Source organism: Primulina huaijiensis, chromosome 12, assembly GCF_012295235.1.
Source record: "Primulina huaijiensis isolate GDHJ02 chromosome 12, ASM1229523v2, whole genome shotgun sequence".
NCBI lineage: Eukaryota > Viridiplantae > Streptophyta > Magnoliopsida > Lamiales > Gesneriaceae > Primulina > Primulina huaijiensis.
In genome coordinates, this window is record NC_133317.1 from 19,601,948 (window position 1) to 19,620,390 (window position 18,443).

Below are 18,443 nucleotides of genomic sequence, written 5' to 3' on the forward strand. Positions count from 1 at the left end.
AAAAATAAAAACGATACGTATATGCATAATTTTTATTAAGTGATGATGACATGTTGAAGGACGTGAAGGGATTGTGACTAAATACGATGATATGTTGGAGATATCGTGAGAGTTATGGTCCCAGTGGAAGCCCGACGATCGTATTTCCTTGGATACGGATACGAATACGAATATGATGATATGCTTTGGGATAACGTGAGGGGAAAAGGCCCCAGAGGGAACCCATGCGTGGGAAAAGGCCTTAGAGAGAGCCCGTCTATGGGAGAAGGCCCCCGAGGGAGCCCCGACGATCGTGTTTCCATATGAGGATATGCTAATACGTAAGGACAAGACCCAGTTGACCGGTGAGAGTGTTGCTGGTGTCCCCGCCGTCGAGTACTATGATTACATGTAGATGGATCAATCGCCCAATAAGTTTAAGAGTACGAGTCACAATCACGATCTGAATTCAACAAACACGAATATGAATATGAATATGATGATACAAATATGTTGATATGAGTATGAATATGAATATGAACATGTTTATGTTTATATGAAAGTGTTTATGTTTAAGGTTGATGCACCATTATGAAAATGTTTTATTTAAAGTTTATGCATCATGAAAATGTTTATGAAAATGGTTATGATTAAAGTTTATGCGTCTTCATGAAAACGATATTTTAAAGTACAAGTATTTTTCACTGTTGCATGTGATATGTATATGTATTACTTGTTATCAAGATTATGGTGTGTTAAGTCTTTAGACTCACTAGGTGTGATTGATGCAGGTGATTATGATGATTATGTTAATGGGGGTCTTGATGGTTGATTTGACTGGACTGAAGGTGCACATAACACGAGGACCGACGCTAGTTTTCCGCTCTAGTTGTGGATTTATGATTTTAAGTTATATTAAAGATATTTTTACGACTATTTATTTATGTTTATGAGAGATTTTTGAGAGGTTATAGTATGTGCTATACTTTTCAAATAATGTTTTTGGGTTTGGTAAAACGATTAACGATTTTACGATTCAAACTATTTTCCTTTTATTTTTAAATGTTAGTTGGTTGTTTTATTTTAAAAATGATGTCAAGGTATTTTAAAGTATATATATTTATATTTTGAATTATGGAAATTAAAAAAAAATTTTAGCACGTTTTAAGAAAACGAATAGCAGACGTTTCACAAACGACCCATCTTCATGTACTCTAAACGATGTTTCGCCACCATCTGATAAACAAAATTGTTACAAATTAAATATATACAATATAGACTGCAAAAATATTGATAAAATATTTTAAGCTAAACATATAGTTAAAAATGATATCAATATTGGTAAAACTTACCAACAACGGCAGCCTTCACCGACAATCTTCCCACCATCTTTTTTAAGCTCGATATATCTGTCTGGATGTGTCTCAGTACATCCATGATATGTGAAAATCTATCGGATTGATCCTTTTGTAGCATCGTAATTATGTTGTCCAAACTTGTCAGACGGAATTCATACATATCTGCACGAGATGGCTGTGGATTGGGGGGGGGGGGGATAGATGAGTCCAATCTGTACAAAATGGAGACATAGTGAACTCTGTTTGTCTGTGCGAGTGAGCCAATACTTTAGCTCTCTGAGAACATGTATGAGCCCTATCTGTAGATGACCGACGAGATGTATGACTCATGTCTCTAGAGATAGATGGTCGGGGAGAGAGTCGATCCACACCATCCACATCTAGATCGACCAATGAATATTGACTACAAACGAATTTGACACCTTGACTCATCAACTTCGTGGTGCGAATGGTAACTGCATCAGGAGTTGAATAAAAAAAATCGTCAAACAAATAGTGCACAGACAATAGCTCCATTGAAGTCGGAATAAACATGCCCACGATAGCCTACATGATTTTATTAACTTTACCTAAAAAATAATATATTAGATAATGCAATAGTAAATAAATTGAATTTTTCATACTTACCTTGTCTCGAAACCTACTGAATTATTTTGGTGGCATCTTCCATCGAAGGGGAAATGTTCTTACTATATTTCTTTGTCACCCAATGACACATCCGAGGTATCAGGACATTTTCACCCTCTCTACGAGTAGCAAATGTTTCGCCAACAGATGACAAAACATTTCCATGGCCAAAATCTAGCAAAAACACGTTACACAAGTATATTAGTATGATTCAAGCCATAGAAATAATTTTTTTAAAAAAACATATAATATTTATTTACCTACAAAAAATGAATAAAGCAGTAATATGAAAGCTACCGAACCAACTGAAGTACATATCATTCTTATGTTGACCAAATTTTTATAACTTATAAACTTACTTTCGAGGTCATTTCACAACCCATAGACTGATTCCTTGAAAGCTAATTTATCCCATGGATAGTTTTAACATGGATAGTTATTAAAACTATCCAAGTCATCAACTAAACTAATCCACTCCAGGTCCAGTGCATCATGCTTGCTTTTATATTGAGGACCTAATACATCTGCCACAAAATAAAGGCTAGTCAGTTTCATTCTCAATATTCACATCTTCACCTCCACCATTTCCGCATTTATCAATCTTAGCCTTCAAATAACCTTAACATAAGTTCGATCTCCCACTAAAATGCCTAAGCCTATAACCATCTTCATCAGGTTTGGAAGGATAAATTTAGAGCAACTGAGGCTAGTGAGCAAACAATACTCCAACAAAGAAAAACGTATATGCCTCTTGTAATTTATTATCCAAAATTCATCACTCTCACTATCATAGGCATGTCTACTCATCAAAAACCACAAAATCCGATTTGAATTCATATCATAATTCACAAATATAATTAAATTACCGAATTGAGTTTGTTGGATCAACTACTCCAACTCATTTTTATTCAAAAATGAATGTATTTTATCAGACACCTCATTGCAGTGAGACCGCAATATCAACTTGCACTCAAAAAACTGATTTTTTCCAAGTTTAGTGTGGAAAAAAATTTGCAGAAGACAACGAAATTGTTGTTTGCCATGAAAAAAGGGAAAATTTGGGTCCAGTTTTTCAATCTGGGCTGTTCTGGGTCGATCTCGATCCAAACACATAAACTCAACCCAACTACTCTGCCATCCTATTACTAAAACTAATATTACTAACTGGGTCGTGTATTCGTTCTGGGTCAAGCATGACTTTTACTAAAACTAAAATTAAAAACATAGTGCGATTTAAAAAAACGTTTCAGTCATTGACAATCTCTGGGTCAAGTGTTGATGAATGTATGACCAAATTCATGAAATCTCGACCCCACACACAATCATACAAAATTGGGTTTTTGTGGATCGGGTTTTGATATCTGGGTCGCGTCTCTTTGAATGGACCCATATTCATCAAAACACGACTCCGAATGCTAAGGCTTGGTCAAGTTTTGATAATCTGAGAGTCGAGTTTTAGAACACGATCAATTTCAAAAAATAAATCTACTGTAATAATAACAACAAATTGAAAGGTTTTAGGTTGAACCAATATATGATCCTTCACTAATTTCTCTTTCCATTCAATCTCGAAAAATTTTCTCTTCATTATTCTCGATACAATTAGTTCAGAGTGGACTTGGAATTGGTGCTTCGTGGAGGTGAAGAACAAACCGTCGATGATACTTATGCTGGAATTCGATCAATTTGAAGAATGAGAAGAAATCGGGAAGACCAAGAAACTAAATTTGTAAATTTTATAATATTTTGAATAAACTGAGTTTTAAATATTGTTTGTGATTAAATTCAGTTTTAATTATCCTTAGAATGTTATTGTTAAAATGAGTTTTAATCTTTACAGGTAAAATAGGAAAATAGATACGTTTTCTTCTTTTGAAAGTCCCGATTTCCTAATTTCCCCAAAATCTGACTGAATTAATGAAGATTCCTCTTTTTCTCTCTCTCTCTCGATTCGATCTGCATATATGTATAATAATTCGATGAATTCACATGCACGCTAGTTCAACAAACTGTTGGTGACTAATATCCGGTGATCGCCTAACTTTTTGACCTAATTTAAACGTGTCGGTTCCCAATCACAGATCCGGCATTCAATTATTCACTTGATTCTGCTCAGGTGCGGAATTTATTAATTTTTTTTATTCGGTGTGTCTTTGTTCTAGTTTTTGGTGATTATTTTGATCTATTGGGATTTTTTTACAGGGGAAGGAGAATAAGAAGAAGACGAAAGGGGGGGAGATGGTTGATAGCAAGGGGTTTCAGCTGGGGACGATAGGGGCTTTGACTTTGTCTGTGATTTCGTCGGTTTCCATTGTGATTTGTAACAAATCTCTTATGAGTTCTTTGCACTTCACTTTTGGTGGGTTTTTTTTCCTGTTATTTATATTGTTACTTCAATCTCGGGTAAATTTTGTGAGATGAGGTGTCCTGTCTAAGAAATGTAGGATTGATTGCATCAAATTCGAATGCTGTTCTGTTGTTTATTCCTGTTGCTAATCTGTGGTAATGCTTTGAAGCAGTTGAATTAGCTTAATTGTATTCAAGTCGAGGAAGTGAGTATTTTGTTTTGTGCATGAATCTGAATACTTCAAAAGAGTCGGGTAGACAGAACTCACACCCCATTAAGATTTACANAGACACATGGAATGATTTGTGTCCTTACGCGCCTGAACTATTTATGGGATTAATTTTTTCCTTGATGCAAAGTGTTGATCAATTTATGACGACTTCATGGTGAAAGGCCCCGAGTGATTAAACTTGGTTGTCTGAGTGGTTGCTTGTAAAGCTGTTTGAATATTGTATTAGTCTGACCACGCATCACTGAAGTAGTAGAAAGGAAAGGGAGTCACATTTAATTACAAATAAGTTTGTAAGGGTTAGGATGTATTAGAAAAGATACAGACACATTTATGAGATGACATTGCTTCTGTGTTCCTCTATACAGCTACAACCTTGACAAGCTGGCATCTACTGGTTACTTTTTGTTCTCTTCATGCGGCACTATGGATGAAGTTTTTTGAGCACAAACCAATAGATTCACAAACTGTGATGGGATTCGGTATTCTAAATGGAATTTCGATTGGATTGTTAAATCTCAGCTTAGGTTTCAATTCTGTTGGTTTTTATCAGGTAAAATATCCTTGTCTATGTTTCTTTACTAGCAGGTTCAACCTTGATCTGTTGTTTTCTTGCTTAAAGGTGTACTTTTATTGCTTGACCAGATGACTAAGCTGGCAATCATCCCATGCACAGTACTATTGGAAACCCTTTTCTTAAGCAAAACATTCAGGTGGTGTTCACATAGTTTCTGGAATTTTTTTTATATCTTATATCATAAAATATATCTTCATACTTTATCCTTTTTTACTTCATTACAGTTTAATGGTACTGTTAACTTTCTTTTTGGCCACGCTCTTTAAAAGTTTTATGCGAGCTGAGTGATCATTCAATCTGTATTTCTACTTGAATAGGTATTGTTACTGGGAAATATTTTCTGAAGAGGCTATAAGTTACTATATGGGGGTGCTAGACTAGTGGATTTGCTAGAGTAAACTGTTGCTGTGACTCAGCTATTTTGTCCTATGATAACTATGTACATGGCAATGGACAAAATTATTTTCTTACATCCGTTCTGTACATCTAACTTCTGCTAAGAAATATGATATGTTATCATCTGATTCTTGCAGACAAAGTAAGCTTTAATTTCTGGGACATGTTTTTATTGATCTGTTGTGTCTCTAATATTTATTTGAAGATAACTATGTACATTGCGACTGACAAGTCATTTTCTTGCAACGATTCTGTACATCTAACTTCTGCTAAGAAAAGTGATGTGTTATCATTAAGTTCTTGTGTTCAAATTAAGCTTTAATTTTTGGAAAATGTTTTTATTGATTTACTCTGTCTCTAATATTTGTATTGGGTTGTGACAATTGCAGTAAAAGCATAAAGTTTTCTCTCGGAATTCTTCTTTTAGGTGTTGGAATTGCAACCATCACTGATTTGCAGCTCAATTTCCTGGGCTCGTTTCTCTCCTTTCTTGCAGTTGTTACAACTTGTGTTGCTCAAATTGTATCCTTTTTCTATATGGATGCATTCTTTACGCCATTCATTCAGATTACACCTTGGCTCATTAAACCTAACTTTCTGATTTTTCATAGGGATACTACCACTAACTCTTAAATTTGTGTCAACTCTGCCACATGAAAAACTTGTTTTAGGATAGCCACGAGCAAATTTCTGGAGGAATGAGTATCAGATCACAATCCGATATGTAATATGTGTAAAAACTTTGTTGAAACTTGCTGATAAAAATATGATGATGAACTAAATTTTAGTATAAAGCCATTGGGCGCATTTGGTGCCTAAGCTTACTGCTTATAAGGGGATGTAAGATGAGCGTTGAATTTTTCCTATTTCGTTGCCATATGAACTGAATAGAACCTTATAAGGGTGTACTCAGCGCAAAGGCTCCTGCTAATGCCCTTTTACCTGCCATTTGAAGGCTATTTTTCTGTGAGAACGAGGAAGCAGTTTACGTTGGCCCACTCTTTCTTACCTGGGGAAGAAAATATAAAAAAAATCGCCTTTGGACATTTCATGTTCGTTATATGGTTTGGATTTCTATAGGTTTGTGTTATGGACTGTTTTCATTCATCCTGATACTACAATACCAACATAGAAAATAATCCTCAGGTTTAATCTTATAAGGGGAGGATTTCGTACCCAAAATTAAAATCTTGTAACTTTTTTTTTTCTTATGATAGATCCAGCAGAGTGAATACATTTCAGCATTTCATGTTTGTTATGTCGTTTAGATTTTGTATGAGCATATGATATGGGTTCATGACATAACTATCTTTACACCATGCATGGCATTAGGTTTTTGGATGATTGGATTGATAGAGATCTTAACAGTTTATTTTAGATGACTAATACCATCCAAAAGAAGTACAAGATTTCTTCAACCCAACTTCTGTATCAATCTTGTCTTTATCAATCAGTCACCCTGCTCATCTCGGGTCCATTTCTGGATAAGCTTTTGACTGGCCTAAATGTATTTTCTTTCGACTACACCCCACGTGTGTTGGTAAGTAAGATATGGTTTAATATCTCTATGACTAGTTTTAAATACCAATTGTGTATCTAGAATCAGAATTCAATCACTGTGTTGCAGGTGTTTATTGTTCTATCCTGCCTGATCGCGATCTCCGTTAATTTTAGCACATTCCTTGTGATAGGGAAAACATCTCCTGTCACTTATCAAGTTCTTGGGCATCTCAAAACTTGTTTAGTATTAGCATTTGGTTATGTTTTGGTTGGTGATCCATTCAGCTGGAGGAACATTTTTGGCATATTGGTTGCGATGGTTGGGATGGTTCTATATTCTTATTATTGTACTATCGAGAATCAGAAAAGAAGTGAAGAAGCACCAGCACTGAATCAGGTATGGGATACTTCTCATCCTCTCAAATCTAGAAGATCGTTCATTACTCTGCTTTGAGTTAGAGACACCTAATGGCTACATACTGCCCATTGTTATTTCTTTTCTTGTCTTCTATACAGCTGAAGGAATCTGAATCTGATCCCCTTTTGCATGTGGAGATTGGAGCTGGGAAGTTTAACGATGTTTCTGTTCCAAAGGACACAGTTTGGGAATCAGACAAGGATCTGCGTGCTTGAAGGTCTATGTTTCGATATAAAAACTTTTGAAAATTTTCACACTAAACTAAAGCCTTCCACGTGTCAAAGCATTGGGGGTGAATCAAGGAGTACTTCTCTCTTCTTCATTTGCTAGGACATTTCAGATACAAATGCTGCAGTTTTTAGTGAGATTCTTTTTATTGAGCGTATTACGTATTGAGATTCAAATAATTTGTTCTTTCTACTCAAACATATTAACTTCTTTGTATAAATCTCTTTTATCACCTCAAAGGGGAATCTAAATTTTGTGCACAATATACATTTTATATAATATACTTCGATTCCGCGTTCTTCGGTCACATGCTTACATTCTTATCTTCTAATTCTCTTTACTTCATAAAAATAGAGTGGAAATACCACCAAGAATGATTGTCTTTCCAGATGTAAAAGAAGCGGAATCATATGTTGAACTGTGGTGTTGACTCTGAGGACTATTATTTTGTTTAGCTTGTCCCCCTATTTATTTTGTTTACAAAGAGCAGTTTTTCAGTCTTGGACGAAATCTTCTATTCCAATTGGCGTTCTATATTGTTCGACATTTTACTCTTAGTTCTGCATATACACAAATTTGTAAAAATCAAAAGCATTTATTTCATCCCATCAAAATTATAAGGCCGCAACAAATTTACACAAATAATTGGGGAGCATCACAATAAGAAATACAGTTTTTTTTTTTTTTTTTTAATTTTTAAATAAAGATGAGATACACATGAATTTTTGTTTCCTGCATATTACTTTTTATTTAAAAATTGTGTGCTGATTGTGGTAGAACCGGGGGATGCTGTTGATTTTTAATAATTTGTATATACATGACGTTAAGAGCGAAATGCAGCACAGAGTGAAACAAAAGATTTCGTGTCATTTGTGCCTAAGGATTGACATAGATCCTTATTTCTGGCCTATTAGTATAGGCGCATCTAAGCTGAATGAAGGGTGGCCACCAGCCTGCTGCGAATGTGTTTTTATATACCTATCCCAAGTTATTTGATTAGGTTTTCGATGAGAAAAAGGTGGAAATTTGAAGTGTATGCTGAGGCTAGATCGACATTTTTTTTTTCACCCTAGAACAGGCAACTGAGCATATAATATTCAGATCAGATGTGGTTTTGGAAATGTGTTTTTTTAGTTTCACATACAATGTCAAAGATTCATCACATAATTATCGAGTTCATATGCAACTTTCGATATATCAATAGTTACATATTCGATCGGAATATATGAGTTGAAGAGAACGTACTTTACTATAACCATAACTTAATGTTCTTGTAGATACAATCAGTGATATCTAGGAGATCATGGGACGATGCTATCAGATGCTCTTACTATGATCTGATGGGTGCAATCAGAAATGAGTTCTTACATTCTTGATCAAAGTGATGAAAATAATGAGGCTAATTAGAATAAGCCTGAATAAGAATAAACGTTATTTTGAATCACATAGAGATGTGAATCCACAGCTAGATGTATCATTGAACCATTGTAGGTCATAGAAGTATTGGATTTTGTGTTCCCGTTGAGATAGCTAAAGTTCAAGGAGTTGAATTTGGCGACCTTAGTTTGATGGAGACCAAAGAAAATGCTTATAAAAAGTTTATAAATTGATTCCATAGTATGAAAGAAATATACGTTAGATTAACTGCTATTTGAGTAAGGAAAGTATAAACGCCTGTTTTTGTGAAAGAGTTCACAAAACTAGTAGCAGTAAAAAATGGATCAGTGAAATTTTGATTTGCGAAATTTTCATTTTTCATCATATGAACAAAAGATATATCCTTGATAATCGGCATTGTCAAATTATCGATCGTGATTATGATGAGTTTACAATTATTTATTTAGTGAATTTATAATTTATTAATTAAATAACGGTATTAGTTGTAGTTACTACTAATATGTATAAATTTCTCATAAAATATTTTAGAAAGGTCTAGAATTAATTAATTAATAAGTTACTTAAAGAAATTAAATAATATTTATTTAATTTTAATTAATGTGTTTATGTATATAGTAAATGTGCATGTGTAGATGTATTAATATATATGCTTTATATGGAGATATAAAGATATGTATATAAATAAATTATACATTATCAAGAGTTGATTAATATATCATATAATAATAATAATAATAATAATATGAGAATTTTATTAATGAAAATAGGGAGTCGACATTAGGATTAGAAATCCTAATAATATAGGACTTTTGTATTTTTAATAAATATATGTTATCAAAGGTTGATAACATATAATATAACAACACAACAAATAAAAATACACAATAAAACTTCTCCTCTCCTCCCAAAAAGCTTTTGGCCATCTCAAAGAAAAAAAGGGGTTTTCGGCCTAGAGAGCATTTCACACCGCCGCCGTCATGTTGCCACCGCACTGGCTGCGAAGCCCAATGTAATGCCTGAAGTAAATATAACGTAGAAAACTCAAAGATATAGAAGTTTCATGTTTTGAGTTTTGGAAAATTTGATCGTGTGATTGGTCGAAAGGGATATACCGGTGTTAAAATGTTAAATATTATATATTATATTATATTATTTTATTAATATAATATAATATAATATTTAAAAAAAACAAGATAAATTTGAAAATCTTTGAACGGTGAATTCACTTTCAATTGACAGTAAGTTTACGGAGAGGTGAGAGAGAAATAGGAAATAAGGTTTTCAGATTTTCTTTTCGATTTTGCGACTTATCGGTTTATCCAATCGACGAACCGACTTCAGTTTTGGAATCGTTGACACGAGGTCTTCGATTTAAGGTATAAATTTTATAGTTTTTGTGATGTTTGATATTCGTCGATTTTTGGAATAAATCCGATAAATTGTTAAATCATACAGAAATCGAAGATTGTTGAATAGTGTATGATTTTAATGAAGTAGAGATGATTATAGTGATGTTTTGAATTATTCCTAATTTATTATAATTAGGGATTTTAATCGTTGAATTGAAATTGGTGAATTGTTTGTCAGTTGTTATTAATTTTGATTATATATTCGGAGTCTACGAAGTATAGGCTACACGTTGATATAAAGTTTTCGTAATTTGACGGATGTTGTAAAATAGCCTATTATTTAATGTTAAATTAATTAGTGTGTATTTGATGGTAGTATTGTGAATTAAATACACTAGAATATTAAATTGATGAACGATAAGAATTTATAATCGAGTTTTATATGTTGTTGAATTAATTATTGTTGGGCTATTTGATGTTGTATATTGAGGATGTTATGATTGTATTGATACGGTGATAATGATCTGATAATTGTTATCGAATTATTTAGATACAACACAAGCCTCGGGATCAAAGAAATAGCCGGATTATATATATACTCGATTATCAGGTACGTATTGACGTACGAGCATATGTTGTTATTGTTTAGTATTGATGAATATTATTGCGTTGAACGATGATAAATCACTGGTATTGGGTGATTTGATATTATATATGTTGTTGTTTATTATCGTTGATATTGTTGGCTGTCGTTTGTTGGGAGACATCACGTTGATGTTGTCCGTTCGACGATATTGTTGTCGTCGATGTTGGGGTGCGACGTATCGTCAATGTTATTCGTTCAACGATATTGCTGTCGTCGGAGTAGGGGTGCGACATATCGTTGATGTTATTCGTTCGACGATATTGCTGTCGCCGGTGTTGGGGTGCGACGTATCGTCGATGTTGTTGTTGCAGTAGTATGGGAGTGATGACGTTAATATCGTTGGTGGTTTGATTGTCCAGAGACAGCAAAGGGAGTATTTCTGTTATCCTTCCGGTGATACTTTATATTGTTGATAGTATAATTGTTATGTATTACGATGATGATTGTTGTGTATGCTCACCCTTTGGGGACTGTTTCTGTTGGACATGTTACAGGACTCTGGTGTGAGACAGGATAGTAGTGAAAGACTAGGTGTGTCTAGTCAAACAGTCATGTACTTGATAGTAGATAGAGACAATATAGTTTATTGTTTTACTTGAGTTGTATGTGTGTATTTATTATACTGTTTCTGCTGCATTGACATAGATAGTGTGGTGATTGCACTATTTTGTTGTATATGCATTATATTATTACGTCGTTGAAAAGAAAATTTTTATGCATAGGACGTCACATGTTGTATGATTACGTGACGAGGTTTGGGACGCCCTAATTGGTGGTATCAGAGCATATGTTAGATGTTGGGATGGTTAGGAGTTGGGTTTGTGATGAGGGAGTTGGATGACGATATTATCTGCGTGTGTCTGTGCATTTGACTTGTTATTGATGATTTCTCGATATGATTGATTGTTCTTTAGTTGCGTGTGCTTTTGTGCGAAAGGTGTGATAATGATTACTGGATTGTAATTGTTAAATGTTATTATTAACAATTTGATTTCCAGTGATGGCTGCTAGAGAACAGGTACATCCGCACGAGGAAATGGAAGAGGTTGACAGTGGGTTGGGGCAGATGAATCTATTGCCACCTCCTCATATGGGACAGGCACCTGCAGATCAGCCTTTATTGCCTGGTGAGTTGACTTTGGCACAGTTCAGCGGTTATCTTCCGCCGAGATTTGATAGCTCTGAGACTGGCGAACGAGCAGAGGAGTGGATTGAGAGGATAGAGCAGATATTTGTGACTGCACCGTGTGCTAGATCTGCTTGGTTACGATTGGCTACATTTCAGCTTTCGAGGAGTGTATTATTGTGGTGGCAGACGACTGAGGCCGGATTGAGAGCTCAGGGCCGTACTGTTGATTGGGAAGTTTTTCGGACTCGTTTTCTTGATAAATATTTTTCTATAGCATCCAGACAAAAGAAAGAACGAGAATTTGAGGATTTGAGACAGGGCAGTATGTCTGTTGCTGAGTATGAGTCTCGGTATACTGCATTGCTGAAATATGTGCCACATGTTGCTACGAATGTTCATGCTAAGATGAGGCATTTCTTGAGAGGGTTGAAGTTAGAGTTATTTGATCGTGTGCAATCAAATAACCCGGTATCATTTGAGGATGCAGTGACGAGAGCTGAGATGGCTGAGTTGGTTATGCAGGAGTATGGGGCTCATGGACGATTATCAGATCAAACTAGGGAGTCATTGCGACCACAGGGACAGTCTTTTAAATATCAGAAGGGTTCATCATCTTCTTTAGCATCATCTGGGAAGCGCCGATTTGAGTCACGACGTGTTGAGAGTCGTGGGGGTAGTTCTCAGTCTGGTCAGGGGCAGAGAGGGGAGTCCAGAGCAGTGAGATGTTTTCGTTGTGGGGGACCTCATCTGATCAGACGGAGATCACCTGTTTTGAGTGCGGCGGTGTTGGCCATATAGCGAGACAGTGTCCTAGCCGTGAGGGACACCGAGAGCCCAGGAGTGATAGAGGTAGATCCTTAGAGAGAGGAGGACGACAGCCTCAGCAGTTTACACCACGACCTTCGGGAGGACAACCATGTATGCAGGGAGCTGGTCCGTCTCAGGCACAGGTGTATGCTTTGACACGAGAGCAGGCCGAGGAGGCACGAGAGGAGATGATAGCGGGTAAGTGTTATTTATGTTCTTATCCTGCTTATATTCTTGTTGATACAGGTGCCTCGCATACATTTATATCGAAGAGGTTTGTGGTTGAGCATCATATGCGCTCGTCTCCATTGTCTATGCCTCTTTCTGTTTCGACACCCTCTAGAGTTGATATATCAGTTGTATCGATGATATCAGATGGTATTATTTCTTATGAGGGCTATGAGTTGAGATCTGATATGATTATTCTAGAGATGACTTATTTTGATTGTATTGTGGGAATTAATGTGTTGAGGAGATATTGTGCGACTGTTGATTGTTATCAGCGGGTAGTATATTTTTACACCGATGAGAAAGAGCGTTGGACATTTTATGGGAAGGGTTCTCGTCCTCGTGTTCCGTTGGTATCTGCTATCCGGATGTCTCGGTTATTGGAGCATGGCCATGAGGATTATCTTATTTATGCTGTAGATGTGACAGAGAAGAAGAAGGAGGTGGGAATAGAGGAGATACCTGTAGTTGCTGAGTTTGCTGATGTATTTCCTGATGAGATTCCATGCTTCCCACCAGTCCGTGAGGTGGAGTTTGGGATTGAGTTGATGTCAGATACTTCCACTATTTCTCGTGCTCCTTACAGAATGGCACCAGCAGAGTTGAGAGAGTTGAAAGCCCAGTTACAGGACTTGCTGGACAAGGGATACATTCGCCCTAGTGTATCGCCTTGGGGTGCATCGGTCTTATTTGTAAGAAAGAAAGATGGAACGATGCGGCTTTGTATTGACTATCGACAGCTGAATAAGGTAACGATTACGAATAAATATCCCCTCCCTCGTATTGATGATTTGTTTGATCAGTTGCAGGGAACCTCAGTATATTCAAAGATTGATTTGAGGTCAGGATATCATCATATACGAGTTAGAGAGGAGGATATTCAGAAGACAACATTCAGGACCAGATATGGGCATTATGAGTTTTTAGTTATGCCGTTTGGGTTGACGAATGCTCCAGCTGTGTTTATGAGTTTGATGAATAGGGTATTTCAGCCTTATCTCGATCAGTTTGTTATTGTGTTTATTGATGATATATTGATATATTCCAGGAGTGAGGCTGAGCATGTTGGGCATTTACGTTCAGTATTACAGGTACTGCGAGATAGACAGTTGTATGCCAAACTCAGTAAGTGTGAGTTTTGGTTGGATCGAGTGGTCTTCTTGGGTCATGTTATATCGAGAGATGGGATTTCTGTTGATCCAACGAAGGTCGAAGCCGTGTTACAGTGGTCTGCACCTACATCTGTACCAGAGATCCATAGTTTCTTGGGTTGAGCAGGTTATTATCGTCGATTTATCGAGGTATTTTCAAAGATTGCTAGACCTTTTACATAGTTGACTCAGAAAGGTGTGCGATTTCAGTGGTCTGAAGCATGTGAGAGGAGTTTTCAGGAGTTAAAACATCGACTGACGACTGCACCAGTATTATCAATCCCTACAGAAAACGAGAGGTTTGTTGTTTATACTGATGCATCACTACATGGTTTGGGATGTGTTTTGATGCAGGATCGACATGTTGTGGCATATGCCTCGAGACAGCTGAAACTACATGAAACAAGGTACCCTGTGCATGATTTGGAGTTGGCAGCCATTATCTTTGCCTTGAAGGTATGGCGACACTATTTATATGGTACCTCGTTTACACTTTATACGGATCATAAGAGTTTGAGATTTTTGTTTACTCAGACAGAGTTGAATATGAGGCAGAGACGGTGGTTAGATTTGTTGAAAGATTATGATTGTAAGATTGAGTATCATCCTGGTCGAGCTAATCTTACTGCTGATGCATTGAGTCGTAAAGTTAGCTGTACTGCAGAGGATGTGGGTCGTTTTTCAGCTATGATGATGGCTTATTGTTCTTTGGGATATGATTTTGATATTTCGACGACTCCTATCCAGGTATCTACCTTATTAGCTGAACCTGATATGTATGGTTGTATTCGTGACGCACAGATGACAGATGAGAGAGTTCAGCGATAGAAGGAGTTGGTTTCTCGGAAACAAGATACTTGTTTTAGAGTGGCTGATGATGGCAGTTTGAAGATGAATGATAGATGGGTAGTTCCTGATATATCTGAATTGCGTCAGGGTCTGTTGCGGCGTGCAAATTGTAGTTGATATTCTATCCATCTTGGTGGAAAGAAGATGTATAAGGATCTAAGCTCTCAGTTTTGGTGGAAGGGAATGAAACGTGATGTGATTGATTTTGTACGTCAATGTCTCAATTGTCAACAGATCAAAGCTGTGAGGAGAAGGCCAGGAGGTGAATTGAGGAGTTTAGAAGTACAGACTTGGAAATGGGAGCACATATCGATGGATTTGTGACACATTTGCCAAGAAGCACTGGGACTATTGATGCTATTTGGGTGATTGTTGATCGATTGACGAAAGTTGCATATTTTATACCCTATAGCATGAATAGTACGTATTTGACGATGGCACAGTTGTATATACGAGAGATCGTACGGTTGCATGGGATTCCAGTGTCTATTATATTTGATAGAGATCCTCGATTTACTTCTGATTTTTGGGAAGGATTGCAGACTACGATGGGGACAGAGTTGAGATTGAGTACGGCTTATCATCCCCAGTCAGATGGTCAGACTGAGCGTACTATTCAAACACTAGAGGATATGTTGCGTGCTTATGTTATGGATTTTAAATCTGTTTGGCAGTCATCTATTCCATTGGTGGAGTTTGCGTATAACAATAGTTATCAGAGTAGTATTCAGATGGCTCCATTTGAGGCAATGTATGGGAGGCTTTGTAGATCTCCGTTATACTAGGATGATGTTGATCGAGTTGCAGTTACCGGTCCTGATATGATTCATGAGATGGAACAGAAAGTAAAGTTGATACAACAACGATTGAAAGCAGCGCAAGATAGACAGGCCGCCTATGCCAATAAACGACGAAGACCCTTAGAGTTTCAGCAGGACGATCGAGTATTTTTGAAAGTTTCTCCTTTTTGTGGCACAGTGCGATTTGGTATGAAAGGAAAGTTGGCACCGAGATATGTTGGCCCATATGAGATATTGCAACGGATAGGCAATTTAGCTTATCGATTGGCTCTACCTCCATCTTTATCTGGTATTCATGATGTGTTTCATGTGTCGATGTTGCGGAAATATGAGCCAGACCCTTCACATGTGTTGGATATTTCTGATGTTCAGTTAGATCCTGACGTGTCTTATGTTGAGATACCAGTTTGTATTTTGGATCGATCTGAACGAAAGCTTCGTAGTAAGCTTATACCGATGGTGAAGGTTCAGTGGGAGCATAGAGGTGTCGAAGAGGCCACTTGGGAGACAGAGCGGCATATGAGAGAGCTCTACCCCTACTTCTTCTGATGGTATGACGTATCTTTATTTATGCATGTTATTACTGTTGTTGACTAATTTCGGGGTCGAAATTCATTTAAGGGGGGTAGAAATGTAATGCCTGAAGTAAATATTACAAGTTTTTGATTTAGTAATGTGATATTACTAAATAATTAATTATTTTTAAAGAATGAAATATGACATATCTTGGTCATATGAAGTCCAAATGATTTGAGATTTGGATATAATGTAGAAAACTCAAAGATATAAAAGTTTCATGTTTTGAGTTTTGGAAAATTTGATCGTGTGATTGGTCCAAAGGGATATACCGGTGTTAAAATGTTAAATATTATATATTATATTATATTATTTTATTAATATAATATAATATAATATTTAAAAAAACAAGATAAATTTGAAAATCTTTGAATTGACAGTAAGTTTACGGAGAGGTGAGAGAGAAATAGGAAATAAGGTTTTCAGATTTTCTTTTCGATTTTGCGACTTATCGGTTTATCCAATCGACGAACCGACTTCGGTTTTGGAATCGTTGACACGAGGTCTTCGATTTGATGTATAAATTTTATAGTTTTTGTGCTGTTTGAAATTCGTCGATTTTTGGAATAAATCCGATAAATTGTTAAATCATAAAAAAAATCGAATATTGTTGAATAGTGTATGATTTTAATGAAGTAGAGATGATTATAGTGATGTTGTTTTGAATTATTCCTAATTTATTATAATTAGGGATTTTTAATCGTTGAATTGAAATTGGTGAGTTGTTTGTCAGTTGTTATTAATTTTGATTATATATTCGGAGTCTACGAAGTATAGGCTACACGTTGATATAAAGTTTTCGTAATTTGACGGATGTTGTAAAATAGCCTATTATTTAATGTTAAATTAATTAGTGTGTATTTGATGGTAGTATTGTGAATTAAATACACTAGAATATTAAATTGATGAACGATAAGAATTTATAATCGAGTTTTATATGTTGTTGAATTAATTATTGTTGGGCTATTTGATGTTGTATATTGAGGATGTTATGATTGTATTGATACGGTGATAACGATCTGATAATTGTTGTTGAATTATTTAGATACAACACAAGCCTCGGGATCAAAGAAATAGCCAGATTATATATATACTATATTATCAGGTACGTATTAACGTACGAGCATTTGTTGTTATTGTTTATTATTGATGAATATTATTGCGTTGAACGATGATAAATCACTGGTATTGGGTGATTTGATATTATATCTGTTGTTGTTTATTATCGTTGATATTGTTGGCTGTCGTTTGTTGGGAGACGTCACGTGGATGTTGTTCGTTCGACGATATTGCTGTCGCCGGTGTTGGGGTGCGACGTATCTGCGATATTATTCGTTCAACGATATTGCTGTCGCCGGAGTAGGGGTGTGACGTATCGTCGATGTTGTTGTTGCAGTAGTATGGGAGTGATGACGTTGATATCGTTGGTGGTTTGATTGTCCAGAGACAGCAAAGTGAGTATTTCTGTTATCATTCCAGTGATATTTTTTATTGTTGATAATATAATTGTTATGTATTACGATGATGATTGTTGTGTATGCTCACCCTTTGGGGACTGTTTCTGTTGGACAGGTTACAGGACTCTGGTGTGAGACATGATAGTAGTGAAGGACTAGGTGTGTCTAGTCAAACAGTCATGTACTTGATAGTAGATAGAGACAATATAGTTAATTGTCTTACTTGAGTTGTATGTGTGTATTTATTATACTGTTTCTGCTGCATTGACATAGATAGTGTGGTGATTGCACTATTTTGTTGTATATGCATTATATTATTACGTCGTTGAACAGAAAATTTTTATGCATATGACGTCACATGTTGTATGATTACGTGGCGAGGTTTGGGACGCCA

General features: G+C 36.0%; 1 protein-coding gene across 2 annotated transcripts; it reads left to right on the top strand.

Moving 5' to 3' along the window:
• Positions 1 to 3,816: 3,816 nt before the first annotated feature.
• LOC140989835 (UDP-xylose transporter 2-like) lies at positions 3,817 to 7,951 on the top strand. 2 transcript variants are annotated; one of them, XM_073459275.1, is made up of 8 exons: positions 3,817 to 4,080; positions 4,167 to 4,323; positions 4,909 to 5,093; positions 5,186 to 5,253; positions 5,903 to 6,035; positions 6,892 to 7,053; positions 7,141 to 7,410; positions 7,530 to 7,951. In XM_073459275.1, exons 2-8 carry the CDS (start codon positions 4,203 to 4,205, stop codon positions 7,644 to 7,646), a joined length of 1,056 nt encoding a protein of 351 aa, XP_073315376.1. In that variant the 5' UTR covers positions 3,817 to 4,080; positions 4,167 to 4,202; the 3' UTR covers positions 7,647 to 7,951. The 2 variants fall into 2 exon arrangements, with proteins under 2 accessions (XP_073315376.1, XP_073315377.1); XM_073459276.1 differs by lacking the exon at positions 3,817 to 4,080 and having other exon boundaries at positions 4,192 to 4,671; positions 4,806 to 5,093.
• The last annotated feature ends 10,492 nt before the right edge of the window (positions 7,952 to 18,443 follow it).

Bases quoted from the DNA above. Each gene is read 5' to 3' on its own strand.
- LOC140989835 (XM_073459275.1), top strand. From the start codon at position 4,203: ATGGTTGATAGCAAGGGGTTTCAGCTGGGGACGATAGGGGCTTTGACT. The intron at 4,324-4,908 runs GTGGGTTTTTTT...TCCTCTATACAG, and splicing joins TTCTTTGCACTTCACTTTTG to CTACAACCTTGACAAGCTGG. The intron at 7,411-7,529 runs GTATGGGATACT...TCTTCTATACAG, and splicing joins AAGCACCAGCACTGAATCAG to CTGAAGGAATCTGAATCTGA.